At 45.7% G+C, this 13,257-nt stretch overlaps 1 protein-coding gene across 17 annotated transcripts in view; it reads right to left on the bottom strand.

Annotated features, from left to right (window-relative positions):
- Positions 1-13,257, bottom strand: part of Synrg (synergin gamma) — a 79,875-nt gene that overhangs the window by 7,027 nt on the left and 59,591 nt on the right. For all 17 annotated transcript variants that reach the window (XM_057773750.1, XM_057773746.1, XM_057773751.1 and 14 more), the window contains 4 exons: positions 12,381-12,544; positions 11,291-11,344; positions 10,524-10,620; positions 7,987-8,135 (listed from right to left, as the gene is read on the bottom strand). In XM_057773750.1, the coding sequence (XP_057629733.1) occupies positions 7,987-8,135; positions 10,524-10,620; positions 11,291-11,344; positions 12,381-12,544 (464 nt within the window). The remainder of the gene's footprint in view (positions 1-7,986; positions 8,136-10,523; positions 10,621-11,290; positions 11,345-12,380; positions 12,545-13,257) is intronic.

The raw sequence follows: 13,257 nt of genomic DNA, 5'->3' as shown, positions 1-13,257 counted from the left end.
TCCTTTAGATTCATGGTCAACTTTTGTTTTCATAAGTATAACACTTGCATGAATATTGGTGATTTTTAATAATTTTTATGTGCATGGGTGTTTTCTTTGCCTGTATTTCTGTGTACCACATGCAGGCAATGCCGTGGACAATGGAAGAGGATGTCAGATCACCTGGAACTGGAGCCAGAGATGGTTGTGAGCTGCCATGTGGTGCTGGGAACTGAACCTGGGTCCTCTGCAAGAGCAGCCAGTGCCCTTAACCACTAAGCCATTCCCCCAGGTTCTGATTAGACTAAACTGAAACAACAAAAACATTCTGAAAACTCCACTGGTCAAAGACTTGAGGGACTGCTGGCCGCAGGCATGTTTTCTCAGCTTCCGGACTGTTCACAGGTGATGGGTTTTAAACACTTTTAATATCTACATCATCAGCATTTTTCTCAGCCCCTTCTTAAATGCAAACAGCCAGCAAATGATCAACCAAGTACCAGTGAAACATTTGCTGAATTCCATACGATAAGTCCTCCATCATGGCTGACTCTCAGGCTTGCTGTGTGACATCACTGAACACGGAGCTGAGAAGAGCTGCTGAGCAGCAGAACTCTCTGGTGATTATATCATCCAGAGCCACTACTTTAGACTGACCAAGACTAGGCTGACCAGTCACACTCTTGGCTGCACTTATCCAAGATTGTTCTGGCTTTAGCAGCAAATAACTCTCAAGCATCAAGGACAGTTTGACATCATGTTACCACATCAGGGACTATTAGAGAAATGACTAGAAAATGAGAAAACTATGAGACTTGAAATCAGTCAAATTAATAAAAGTCCTTTAATATCTGTTTATGGGGCACACAGGAAAGCAAGTGAAAAGAATACACTGGAAACTGCTAGAACTGTAGTCTTTGTATAAACCACCCTGTGATTAAACTAATCTTCCAAATGACAAAATTAGCTCTCCTAGGCAATGGTGGTGTGATGTGGGATTCCCCTCTGTATACTGTAAATATGCTTTATTGTCATCGGTTAATAAAGAAGCTGTTTTGGGCCTATGGCAGGGCAGAATAAAGCCAGGCAGGAAATCTGAACAGACATACAGAGCGAAAGTAGGTGGAGTCAGAGAGACGCCATGTAGCTGCCAAAGGAGACACAGGAACTTTACCCAGTAAACCACAGCCTTGTGGTGATACACAGAATAGAAATGGGTTAGTTTAAGATGTAAGAGCTAGATAGAAATACGCTTAAGCTATTAGCCAAACAGTATTGTAAAATTAATATAGTTTCTCTGTGATTATTTCGGGTCTGGGTGGCTGGGAAATGAATGAGCTACCTCTGCCTACAGTGATGTACACCTTTAATCCCAGTACTCAGGAGGTAGAGGCAGGTGGATCTCTGAGTTTGAGGCTAACCTAGTTTACAGATCAAGTTCCAGGGCAGCCAGGGCTTCACAGAGAAACCTGTCTTAAAAAAACAAAACAACAACAAATTAGCCCTCTTAAACACATATCTATAAGCTGGGGATTATTTTTTTTTTTTTTTTTTTTGGTTTTTGGAGACAGGGTTTCTCTGTGGCTTTTTGAGCCTGTCCTGGAACTAGCTCTTGTAGACCAGGCTGGTCTCGAATTCACAGAGATCCGCCTGCCTCTGCCTCCCGAGTGCTGGGATTAAAGGCGTGCGCCACCATCGCCCGGCTGGGGATTATATTGTAATGTACAGTAGCAACAAGACACCAATCAGTGGCCATAATTATAAGTCATGACTGCTATAGGCTGCTGTAAACTGACCATCAACTTTGATTGTCAAGTATTTCACATAATTAGTAAAGATTAAAACATAGTTCCGTTATATATCAGCTTCTTTTTTAAAATGTATTTTTATGTGTATGTCCACATGTTTGTTCTGTCCACACATCTCTTCATGTCACATGTCCAGTGCCACTGGATGCTGGAAGAGGGCATCAGATCTTCTGGAACGGAAGTTAAGGATGGTTGTTAACCACCATGTGGGTGCTGGGAACTAAACCCAGATCCTCTGTGAGAACAGTAAGATGACTTGGATAAAAATGCCCCCCATAGGCTCAAAGACTTGAATGTTTGGTCATCAGAGAGTAGCACTACCTGAGAAGGATTAGGAGGAGGTGTGGCCTTGCTGGAGAAAGCGTGACACTGCAGATGGACTTTGAGGTTTCAAAAGTTCATGCTAAGCCCAAAGTTTCCCTGTTTCTGCTGTCTGTGTATCCAGATGTAGAAATTTCAGCTCCTCCAGCACTGTGCCTGCCTGTAGGCTGCCATGGTCCCCACCATGATAATAATGGACTAAATATCTGAAACTGTAAGTGAGCCCCAATTAAATGCTTTCTTTCATGAGTTGCCATGGTCATGGCCTCTTCACAGCAAGAGAACACTGACTAAAACAAACAGCAAGCACTCCTAACCGCTGAGCCCATCTCTCTGGCCCTGCAACCCTGCTTCTTAAACTGTGAGTTGTGATTACCAAGATGGGTCTCATAGCCAGATGTGGGAGTTTCAGAACGTTTCAGCAGTAAACAGTTTCTGAATATGCAACCAAACACTGACTCACAACCAGATGCTAGTGAACCTGGCAGCATTTCTCCATGTTGCCTCGTGTGACTTCACCACAGCCCTCATGCTAGACACATAACATACAACTTGCACTGCACATGCTACCCACACGCCAGTGAATGTTGCCTCAAACACCTCGCTCAGATCCCAGACCCTGCTTTGCACTGTAGAGTTCTTACTGCACATACAAAGTTTTCTGTTTTTATAGAAACAAAAAAAGTTTTAATCATAGAAAACAAATACTTTTAGCATTTTCCTGCCAGCATTTTTTAGCATCCAGGTATCAAATCAGTGGACCTTCCTTTGGTTATGTTGTCATAGTGCTTGACTTAAAACTGCTGTTGAATTGGAGTTTCATTAAAAAAAAAACAGTAAATAAATTTTGGCTTAGTATAAAATTTCTTTTTCATTGTTTCTTTTCAGTTTTGGTTTTTGAGAAAGGGTCTCTCTATGTAGCCCTGGCTGTTCTAGAACTCACTAGGACTCTACGTGAGTACTATGTAGATCAGGCTAGCCTTGAGCTCATAGAGAACTGTCAGCCTTTGCTTGTGCTGAGATTAAAGGCATTCACCACCATACCCTACCTAGCACAGAATTTCTAATAATCTGTAAAATAGCCTTAAACATATTTTAGACACTTTGTAATTCATTTATATGTGAAGTGAGTTCAGATCTGGGTACTGGGAGTCGAGGCTTGCAGACAGCATCTGAGGAGAAGGCATGACTGTGAACCCTTCTCCTTTTCCCTAACATCTTGGCCCTGCTAAGTATGTTAGAGACACCAGATATGAACGGAACAGAACATTCTAGGTAAATGATGACACAAATCGAATACCATGGCTTCTTTGAAAAGGTCTGGACAAAAGTGATGCTGGGTGTAAAACCTGCAGCCGGGCAGAGACTGGGAAGTGTACAAGGAGGCTGTCGGAGGGGTGAAACAGGCCACAGCTTGACAGGGCACAGGTGATACAGATGGGGAAGTCACAGAACTCATGGTGCGATGTTACTAAGACTTTGGCATTTTGTTGTGTGTGAACTCAAAAGTGGCCTGGAGTGACAAGGCAAGCCTACAGCAAGTCCTCTTCATGAACAACGGCAGAACCCAGGAGCCCGGAAGTTGTGGAAGACGTAGCCCAAGGAAAATGACTTCTACTGCCCCTAGTGACAGCAGCCACTTCACATAGTGAACACAGGCCAGCAACCGGGGCGGTCACTTGCCGGTTTATTCTTCACCCTAACCGGAAGGAGAAATGCATAACAAGCTTGGCTCATGGCCTTGGGCTTCAGGGATATTTTCTAAGAGCTCAGGGAAAGGAAGACATGTCAGCTTTCTCCAGCAGCACCAGAAGAAGAGGGCTGCCGGATGACTGGAGGAAGAAGTGAGAACCGACTGTCACCAAAACAAGGAGCCTTCACACGTAAATGCAAAGTGGGAAGCCTGTGACACTCCACCATCCTGGGAAATAAAGCAAGGGGGTAAGATACAACAGAAAGTGACTTGATTTCAGATTTACAGTGTGCCAGGACAAGATCCTGGCTTTGCTTGTTTGTTTGTTTGCTTTAAACTTTTCTCATTAACCTTATGCTTTGCCAATCTACTCCCCAGCAAAAACCTTTGCACATCTTCGGTTTTGCCTGCCTGACTCACTCTTTTCAAGATAGGATGAAGCAGAGAGCAGACCAGATGCCTCTCGTCCTTCCCTGCCTCAGGACAAGATGGTGACAGAGTGAAGATGTCAAGTTGCTGTGTAGATTTAATGCAGCTAAAGACCCTGCCACAGAGTTCAGTGGACTGGATAACCCATCAGAACGACTGAAGAAGTGACCACAGCACCAAAAGGGTTTCGAGTGTGTGAAGGCAAAGGGAAATTTCTCTACCAGAGGGAAAATTTATTTTCCATTACAAATGCAATAAATATTCATTAAAGAAGGTTGAAAAAAGCAGAACACTTCTAAACATGGGATTTTATCACTAAGCACAACCTAATCACCATGTGACAGCCTTCCTCCCAGCCATGTGGCAACAGATCTGTTATGTGGAGAGAGTGCCCTGACAAAATACCACAATACCTCGTATGAAGAGCCACCGCAGGTTACTTCACTAACTCTCTAGATTCCAGGGCTTTCAGAAAGTTTGCTGGCTTCCTTTGGTGGCTGTACATTTAGGACACTGGAAAAGCATGCTCTGAAGTGGCATCAGCAGAGCAGTGACCCTGGATGTGTGAGCCTCGGATGCACTGGGCTCTTACAAGGCTCTGTCTTGGGTGTCGGGCTCACATGGAGCCTGGAAGGTGAACACAAGAAATCCTTTCTGGTACTCTTGCCAGCAAACCCCTCCTGACTATCAAGTTTATTTTTATGCTGTGAACACAGTGAACCATGGAACTCAGTTGGAACACGAGAGAGAAAGGGGGAGGACCAGTACTCACAGATCACCATTTCATTTCCTGTCTACCCACACAATGGGATCAGTGGTTGGGAGCTCATAAGACCACGCCTTCTCTGCCAGGATGGCCGGCACCACGAGTTGGGAGCCAAACAAACCCTTCTTCAAGCTGCTTCAGTGAGGTATTTTGTTATAATAAGATAAGTAATGAATGAGGTGAGCATTATGGGATGTGAGAGAGAAATGTTCTAAAGATACTCACACAGGAAGGGCCTCTGATTCAGACTAAAGGGTACTGGGAATGCCCTCTGGGGAAAACTATGCTGAACTCAGAGGGAAAGCAGTCTGGTTTAGTAGCAGGAAACACCACACTAAGTTTGGCTAAGGTCCTGAAGACTGCGGAGGCCCATTGCAGGAATACACACACACACACACACACACACACACACACACACGTTTATTTGTTTGCTTGGTTTGGGTTTTGTTTTCCAAGACAGGGTTTCTCTGTGTAACAGCGCTGGCTGTCCTGGACCTAGCTCCGTAGACCAGGCTGACCTCAAACTCACAGAGATCCACCTGCCTCTACCTCCCAAGTGCTGGGATTAAAGGCATGAGCCACCACCACCTGGCTGTTGTTATTTTTGAGACAAGATTTCTCTGTGTAGCCCAGACTGTCCTGGAATGCAAATTGTAACCAAGCTGGCTTCAAAACTCACAAAGATCTGCCTGCCTCTGCTTCTTGAGTGCCGGATTAAAGGCGTGCATCACCATGCCCAGCCCACTGAAGGATTTTATGTGGGATTTCAATGACACAATCAGCTATACAGTGTATAAAGAACAACTTGGTATTGGCACAACGAATAGACTGATAAGGGCTTTTGGAAAAAGAGAAAAGAACTAGGTAGGGTGTATGGGCCAATAGAGGTAACTTCTCTGGCCTTCATGGGTCTTGAGGTCCAGCCCTAGCACCACCAAAAAAAAAAAAAAAACCAGAAACCGAACAAGCGAGCAATGTGGCTCTCAGAAGCCATCCTCAAGCCCCTTATTTAAACTCATTAAGAACTTAATCCAGCGAAAGGAGAAGCAATGCAACAGCTGTGAGATCTGCTGTTTAGGACACAATGGACCAGCTGGCTATGAGGGGCTGTCAGCTGAGAGCACTGAGAACTCCTCCCTCCTGCAGGAGGGGCCCAGCTGACTGGAGAAGTGGCAGCATGCACTCACTTGGCCATGGAAACACAAAGGTTCTGCCCAGGGAAATGTGAGAAGACACTAGTAACTGTAGCATGAATTCTAATTGTTCTTAATAATAAAAACCCAGAATTAGCTGTGGGGGGTGAAGGCTGAAGGATCAGAGAGAAGCAGAGCGGTCAGTCACTAGAGAGACCTTTACCTCTACCGATGCTCAGACCAAAGGGGAGATCTTGTCCTCAGACTGCAATGAGCTCCTGTCTCCTCTCTCCACCCAGTCATAATCCCAGTCCCAGCCCCCTAGTGCTGGGATTAAAAGTGTGAACCACTACCACCTGGCCTCTAGAGGCTTAGCTCTTCACTCTGATCTTTAGGCAAGCTTTGTGAAAACACAAACAAAATATCACTACAAATAACAGCAGGAAACTGGCATGTTTCCTAGGATATCTATTATGACTAGAAACACGTCGACAGCTGTATTCCATCAAAAGAATGCTGAAATGGCCCAAAGAAGTGATTAGCTTCTGGGAGATGGAAAGAGAACAAGTCAGTTATGGTTTAGAATACAGCAGGCCTTAAACGCTACCCAGAAAGTGTTGTAGCAGCCATGCAGGCTACATGCATGTGCACACACTCTGGCCTTCGCCATCCACTTTGAGAGACTGAACACCCAGAAGGGAGTTAGTCATCTGTTTATTCAGAGTAGAGCTATTCATAACATGAAAAAGATAAACCCAAGAAAAGTAATAACAGCGGTGAGTGTCGGACAGCAATGTGGCCTACCACACAGCTTCCTAAGGAGCACCAGGGACGTAAAAACGTGCAAAGGGATGAACTCAAACCGTTACATTTTGGTAAAATTTGCTATTAAAGGTGGTGGTGCACACCTTTAATCCCAGCACTCGCGAGGCAGAGGCAGGCAGATCTCTATGAGTTCAAGGCCAGCCTAATCTACAGAGTGAGTTTCAGACAGGTTCCAAAGCTACAGATGAAACCCTGTCTGAAAAAACAAAAACAAAACAAACAAACAAAAACCTTGCATGTGTAAGAATTAAGAATGATGGATGCTGGGAGACAGTTTTCTGTGCAAGCGTGGGGACATGAATTCAATTTCCCAGAACCTGTATAAAGTCAGGGGTGGTAAAGTCACATGTCTGTATTGCTAGTACTACGAAGACAGACAGAGGCTCCAGAAACCTGTGGGTTATCTGGTCTGTGTGCACAGAGGCTGACAACAGAGACCCTGTCTCACACAGGGAGAAAGTGAGAACACATATCCATGGCTGTTCTCTGGCCTTCACACACAAATACAAATACACACATTAAGAACTATGGATAGCCGGGCGGTGGTGGCGCACGCCTTTAATCCCAGCACTTGGGAGGCAGAGGTAGGCGGATCTCTGTGAGTTCGAGACCAGCCTGGTCTACAAGAGCTAGTTCCAGGACAGGCTCCAAAGCCACAGAGAAACCGTGTCTCGAAAAACCAAAAAAAAAAAAAAAAAATAAAAGAACTATGGATAAGCCAGGCAGATCTCTGGGTGTTTGAGGCCAGCCTGGTCTACAAGAGCTAGTTCCGGGACAGGCACCAAAGCTACAGAGAAACCCTGTCTCGAAAAACCAAAAAAAAAAAAAAAAAAAAAAAAAAAACGGATAAAGATTTTGTTGTACACTTCATTTTGCCAAGTTCCAGTGTGCCTTGGAACTCCAAAGTCATTCTGGGACTGCTATCTCAGACCTCCATCACCACAAGGCAGTCAGCTGGCACACTCATCCTCTAATAAGTGCATCTTATTCAAAACAGGCTTCTGGAAAGAAGAGGAGCTGCTGCGGGCTCACCGTGAGTGTGGCGAGTGACATGAAGCCGATCAGGTTGTTCCATACTTTATCGATGTCCTTTAGCAATTGCTGGAGTTTCTCACTGCACACAGCAGTGGCTTTTATCCCCAGCTCCACACGTCTGGTTACTCGGTACACTTCCACGACACCTGATGGGGAGAGAGGAGAGAGTTAGGCATGGGGAAGGCAGGCAGGACAAAGCAGGACTGCGTTTGCTGATGTGGATTAGGAGGAACACAGCTGCATGGAGACGGGTCTGCGAGCACAGACATGCACTACTTTTCTCTTGCAGTGATAAACATCCTGACCTAGGCAACATCATGACCTAGGCAATTTAGAGACAAAGGTGTTGCTTGGCCTTCTGGATCTATACTCCACGATCGCAGAGTGAAGGTGTGGTGGTGGGAAGAGCTGAGAGCACACATCTCAAACTGTAAGTTGTGCCCCTCTGGAGTTCAGAGGGCAAGCTGTATCAACTGGCTCTTTCCTTCCCCCAAGTAGGTCTTGTCACTAAACTTAGGTCATCAGTCTCGGCAGCAAGAGCACTGATTTGGGGGTTTTAGTTTTGTTTGCTTTTTTGCAGTCCAAGATGGTTTGGGATCCATTATATAACCTACTGGTCTTTAAGTAGTAGCAATCCTGGAACTAGCTCTTGTAGACCAGGCTGGTGTCGAACTCACAGAGATCCGCCTGCCTCTGCCTCCCAAGTGCTGGGATTAAAGGCGTGTGCCACCACCGCCCGGCTACCTATGGTTTCTTATGAGGTTGAATTATTTTTCTCTGAGTAGTCTTGGCTGTTCTAGAACCTGCTTTGTAGACCAGGTTGGCCTTAAACTCACAGAGATCCTCTGCCTCCTGAGTGTTGGGATTAAAGGTGTGTGCCACTATGCCTGGCAGAGGCTTTTTTTGCTTTTTGTTTTGTTTTGTTTTGTTTTGTCTTATTTATGTGCATTGATATTTTGCCTGCATGAGGCTGTTAGGTACCTAGGAACTGAAGTTACAGACATCAGTGAGTTGCCATTTGGGTTCTGGGAATTGAACCTGGGTCCTCTGAAATGACAGCCAGTGCTCTTAACCACTGAGACATCTCTCCAGCCCTCAGAGGCTGAATTCTTTTTTTTTTTTAATATTTATTTATTTATTTATTATGTACATAATATTCTGCCTGTATGTATGCCAGAAGGCTAGAAGAGGCACCAGACCCCATTACAGATGGTTGTGAGCCACCATGTGATTGCTGGGAATTGAACTCAGGACCTTTGGAAGAGCAGGCAATGCTCTTAACCTCTGAGCCATCTCTCCAGCCCCCTGAGGCTGAATTCTTAAGCAAGGAGGAGAGGTACCAAGTTCCTCCTCATCCTAAGGGCAGCTAACTGGCACACACTCCAGACTCGGTTAGTGAATACTGGAGAATTCCAGGCATCATCACTTTGCACAACAGCATGGCTTTCCCTCCTCTTCTCCAAAGGAAGGGCAGGAATGGCTAAGAAGTAAGGGGTGCTCCAATCAAACTTCCATGGATATGTTAGGAAAGCTCCTAGAAGGAGAGCCACCACTTCCCGGCGGGAGAACTATGGCTGTGGAGTCAAGGTGCCCGGCCCTCAAGCCCTTCACTAGCAGCTCATCAGTCAGCACACAGTGTGCTCTCTGTGCCAGGCCCCAGGTCAGGGACTGGAGGTGTGGGGACGAACAAAACAAGCCCCAGTTCCTTTCCTCTTAGAGGTTCACCCTAGTGAAGGGAGGTAGTGTAAACAGAAAGAAATGTAAGATGCTCAAAGTGACAGGGCTAAGGAGAAGAGATGGGATTTTGAGAAAGAGGAAGCAGAAGCCTCACTGACAAGGGGACAGGTGCAGGAAGGTCTGAAAGATGTAAGGCTCCTGTGCTTGTGGCCCAGGTCAAAGGGCAGCCTGAGCTTGAGGACGAGGAACACTGGATCAGACGGGGGCTCCAAGTTCGATGTTAACAGCTGAAGGCAGCCAGGAAGGTAAGGAATCTGCTTATGTCACTGACAGGGAGGAGAATGCATAGAGAACAAGGAGGGTGCTCTTAAAACACTGCCACTTAAACGTCTTACCAGTTAAGACTCGCTGACAAAAATAAATGAATTATATCTGTTACTGGTTTAAGATGTTAATTCTTATTCAGGTGTGTGTGCAAATCTGTGTGAATGCATGCCATGTGTGTGCAGGGTCTGGTGGAGACCAGAAAAGTATACTGGGTCCCCTGGAATTGAACTTACAGCAGTTGTGAGACAAGTAACATGGGTGTGGGGAACTGAACTCTGGTCCTCTGCAAAAGCAGTAGGCTCTCAGAACCACCGAGCTACCTCTTCAACCACCACAGACTCGAAAACTTCACCACAGACAAGTTTATTAAGTAGAATAGCTGCTGCCCGTGACCTTAGCGTTTTACTTAGGAAGGCAGCTGCTGGTGAGGCTGCAGATGGTGGCGTGCAGCCCTGAAATGCTCGGAGTGAGTGAACACTGATACTAATGCAGCATGTCACGGCTCACCGTGTGAAATACCAAAGACATACCTAGAAGATATTCCATGCCTTGGGCTGACTGGATGACTTCTGTGCAAACAGCACTGCTGCTAATGCCATTTAAGGTGTCATTTGCTTTCTTAATGACCTACAAGAAATGAAATCGCATTATCTGATACAACCAAGGAAGGTCACTGCAAATCAATTTCTCATTAGTAGAAAACCCAACCAGTGTGAAAAGCTGTGCCTGACCAGAGTGTGCAAGAGCCTATGCAGAGACAAATCTAAGAATTTAACTTTGAAGAAACCAGTCTTCACGTCTATGGAGGGAGAGATGGGCGGGGGAAGAGAAGCAGGTTCATATTGTTTTCACGCAGGTCAGAGGTGATGCTATCACTTTGCAATGTCTTAAACACAGCGACAGGCCAGGACAGCTGGCCAATGAGCAGTGTCTACACTGCAAACTGGAAGTGCACGGTTTCCTTTTCTTTTTAAAATTTATTTACTTTTATGTTATATACATTGGTGTTTTGCCTGCATGTATGTCTGTATAAGGGTGCTGGATCCTCTGGAACTGGAGTCACAGACAGTTGTGAGCTGCCATGTAGATGCTGGGAATTGAACCTGGGTCCTCTGGAAGAGCAGCCACTACTCTCAAATAGTGAGCCAGCTCACTGAGAGCCCTGCCTGATTTCCATGCTGTGTGTGGTGAAGGAAGTAAGGCATCCCTTGTGTTTTTCTGCATTCATTCAGAAGAACCAAGGAGGAGACAAAACAGTGCAAGAGAGAGCACAGGTGCAGAGAAGTGACATACTCACATCCAGGGCGCTCCCCAGGCATCTCTGCCACTCATACGCGTATCTCTCATTTTCCTGTGGGTTTTATAAAAGGAACTGAGTTCAGCAAGGCAGGCTTGAGGGTGCTCTGTTTATGACTTTGCTCAATACAAGGCTTGGAAGATTCCTTTCTACTGAAAGCATGTTTGCAAAAGACAGTTATCATTCAAAATCCTCTGAGACAAGAAACATGAACTTGAAGGACCTAGTTTACTGCCACCTCTCTGTGTGAACACTGCCTCATTTGCTCCAGTCAGTGACAGTGTAAGCTTCTATCGGTCACCATGGAGGTCTCTAGTATATGAGCTTGTGCCATCCTACAGCATCAGCTAGGTGTAGGGGCATACCCCTGAAATCCTAGAACTTGGGGGGCAGAAGCAGGATCACTGAGTTTAAGGCTAGCCTGGTCAACATAGAGAGTTCTAGGCCAACCAGGGCTACATGAGAGTGTCCCAAAACAGCAATAAAATTGGGTGGTGGTGGCGCAGGTGTTTAATCCCAGCACTCGGGAGGCAGAGGCAGGCGGATCTCTGAGTTCAGGCCAGCCTGCTCTATAGAGTGAGTTCTAGGACAGGTTCCAAACCTACACAAAATCAAAATCAAAACAACAACAACAACCCCCTGCAAAAGTCCCCAAACTAAAGACAACAATAAAAACTCCACAGAATAGAACTTCAGCTTTCCATTCTCTACTTCATTACTGTGTGTGTATGTGTGTGTGTTGTGTGTGTACACTCATATGTATCACAAGGAACAGGGATGGAATTAAGATACCATACACAGAAATAGAAAATCCAAAATATTTTTTCCTTTTCTTTATGTTGATGTTTTAAAATTCAGTAGGATGATAAAGTATAAGTTTTGGAAAAGATTTTCTCAAACGCTTCTGTCCTTACAAAGTCCCAGCAACAACTTCAACTTTAGCCAGGACTTCAGTGGCTGTCACACACAGGGAGCATGCTCATTCTGGTGTCCAGAGTCTCCTCCTCACCCCTCCCCCTCCCTCCCCTTTCCCGGGACAATGGAAAAGCATCCTTTCCTGAAGTGCTCTTCCAGGAGGCTGTCAGCTTACCTCCACCTCGCCAGTCAGGTCTTTGTACTTGTCTCGGATGACGGGCAGCGCCGTCTTCTCACTCAGAGTGTTGGACCGGTCTCTGAAAGGCTGCTCCAGGGCCGGGGAAGGAGAGGACCGGCTTATTTCTTTATCTCCGAGGCTTAAGCTCCTCTTGTGTGATCCTGGGTCAGGGAGAACAGTAGACACAAAGGTTCTGTTACTCAGCCTGGCTGGAGCAAGTGTCTGTTTGCTGACGTGACCATCATTACAGGTGGCCATGTCGGGAGGCATTCTGAAACACAGTCTCTTCACTCTGTCTGGGAGGTTCCCTTCCTCTGGTTCCTCCATTCTTCTCTACATTCACCACACTACATAATCCTAAGGTCTGAATCACTGGCATCTAGATGCAAAGGGACTTTCTAAATATGGGTGTCTAGGAGCCACGAGACCCATCCTGTCACTGGCTGTGGGCTTGCGCCTAGGAGCCACGAGACCCGTCCTGTCACTGGCTGAATGCAGGCCTTGCACTGCCAGATATTACAACTTTGCAAGAAAAACCAGAAACCCAGATTGAGAAACCTAATTTAAAAATGTTTGCTATTACTTCAGGCTTTATGGATCAATTGAAACAGATACCTTTTTGTGACTTTTAATTATGAATGTGTGCTATATACTTGGACACTGGGAACCAAACTCAAGTCCCCTGCAGGAGCACTGCATGTTCTTTTAGTTTGTTTTGAGATAGGGTCTCACTATGTAACTGGCTGTCCTGGAATTCACTGTATAGACCAGGCTGGCCTTGAACTCACAGAGATCCACCTGCCTCTGCCTCCCAAGTGCTGGGATTAAAGCGTTTGCCACCATGCCTTGCTTACAGCACACTTCTAAGCAAACT

Source organism: Chionomys nivalis, chromosome 7 (assembly GCF_950005125.1).
Source record: "Chionomys nivalis chromosome 7, mChiNiv1.1, whole genome shotgun sequence".
NCBI classification, from domain to species: Eukaryota; Metazoa; Chordata; class Mammalia; order Rodentia; family Cricetidae; genus Chionomys; species Chionomys nivalis.
This window is presented reverse-complemented; position numbering and strand designations above follow the sequence as displayed.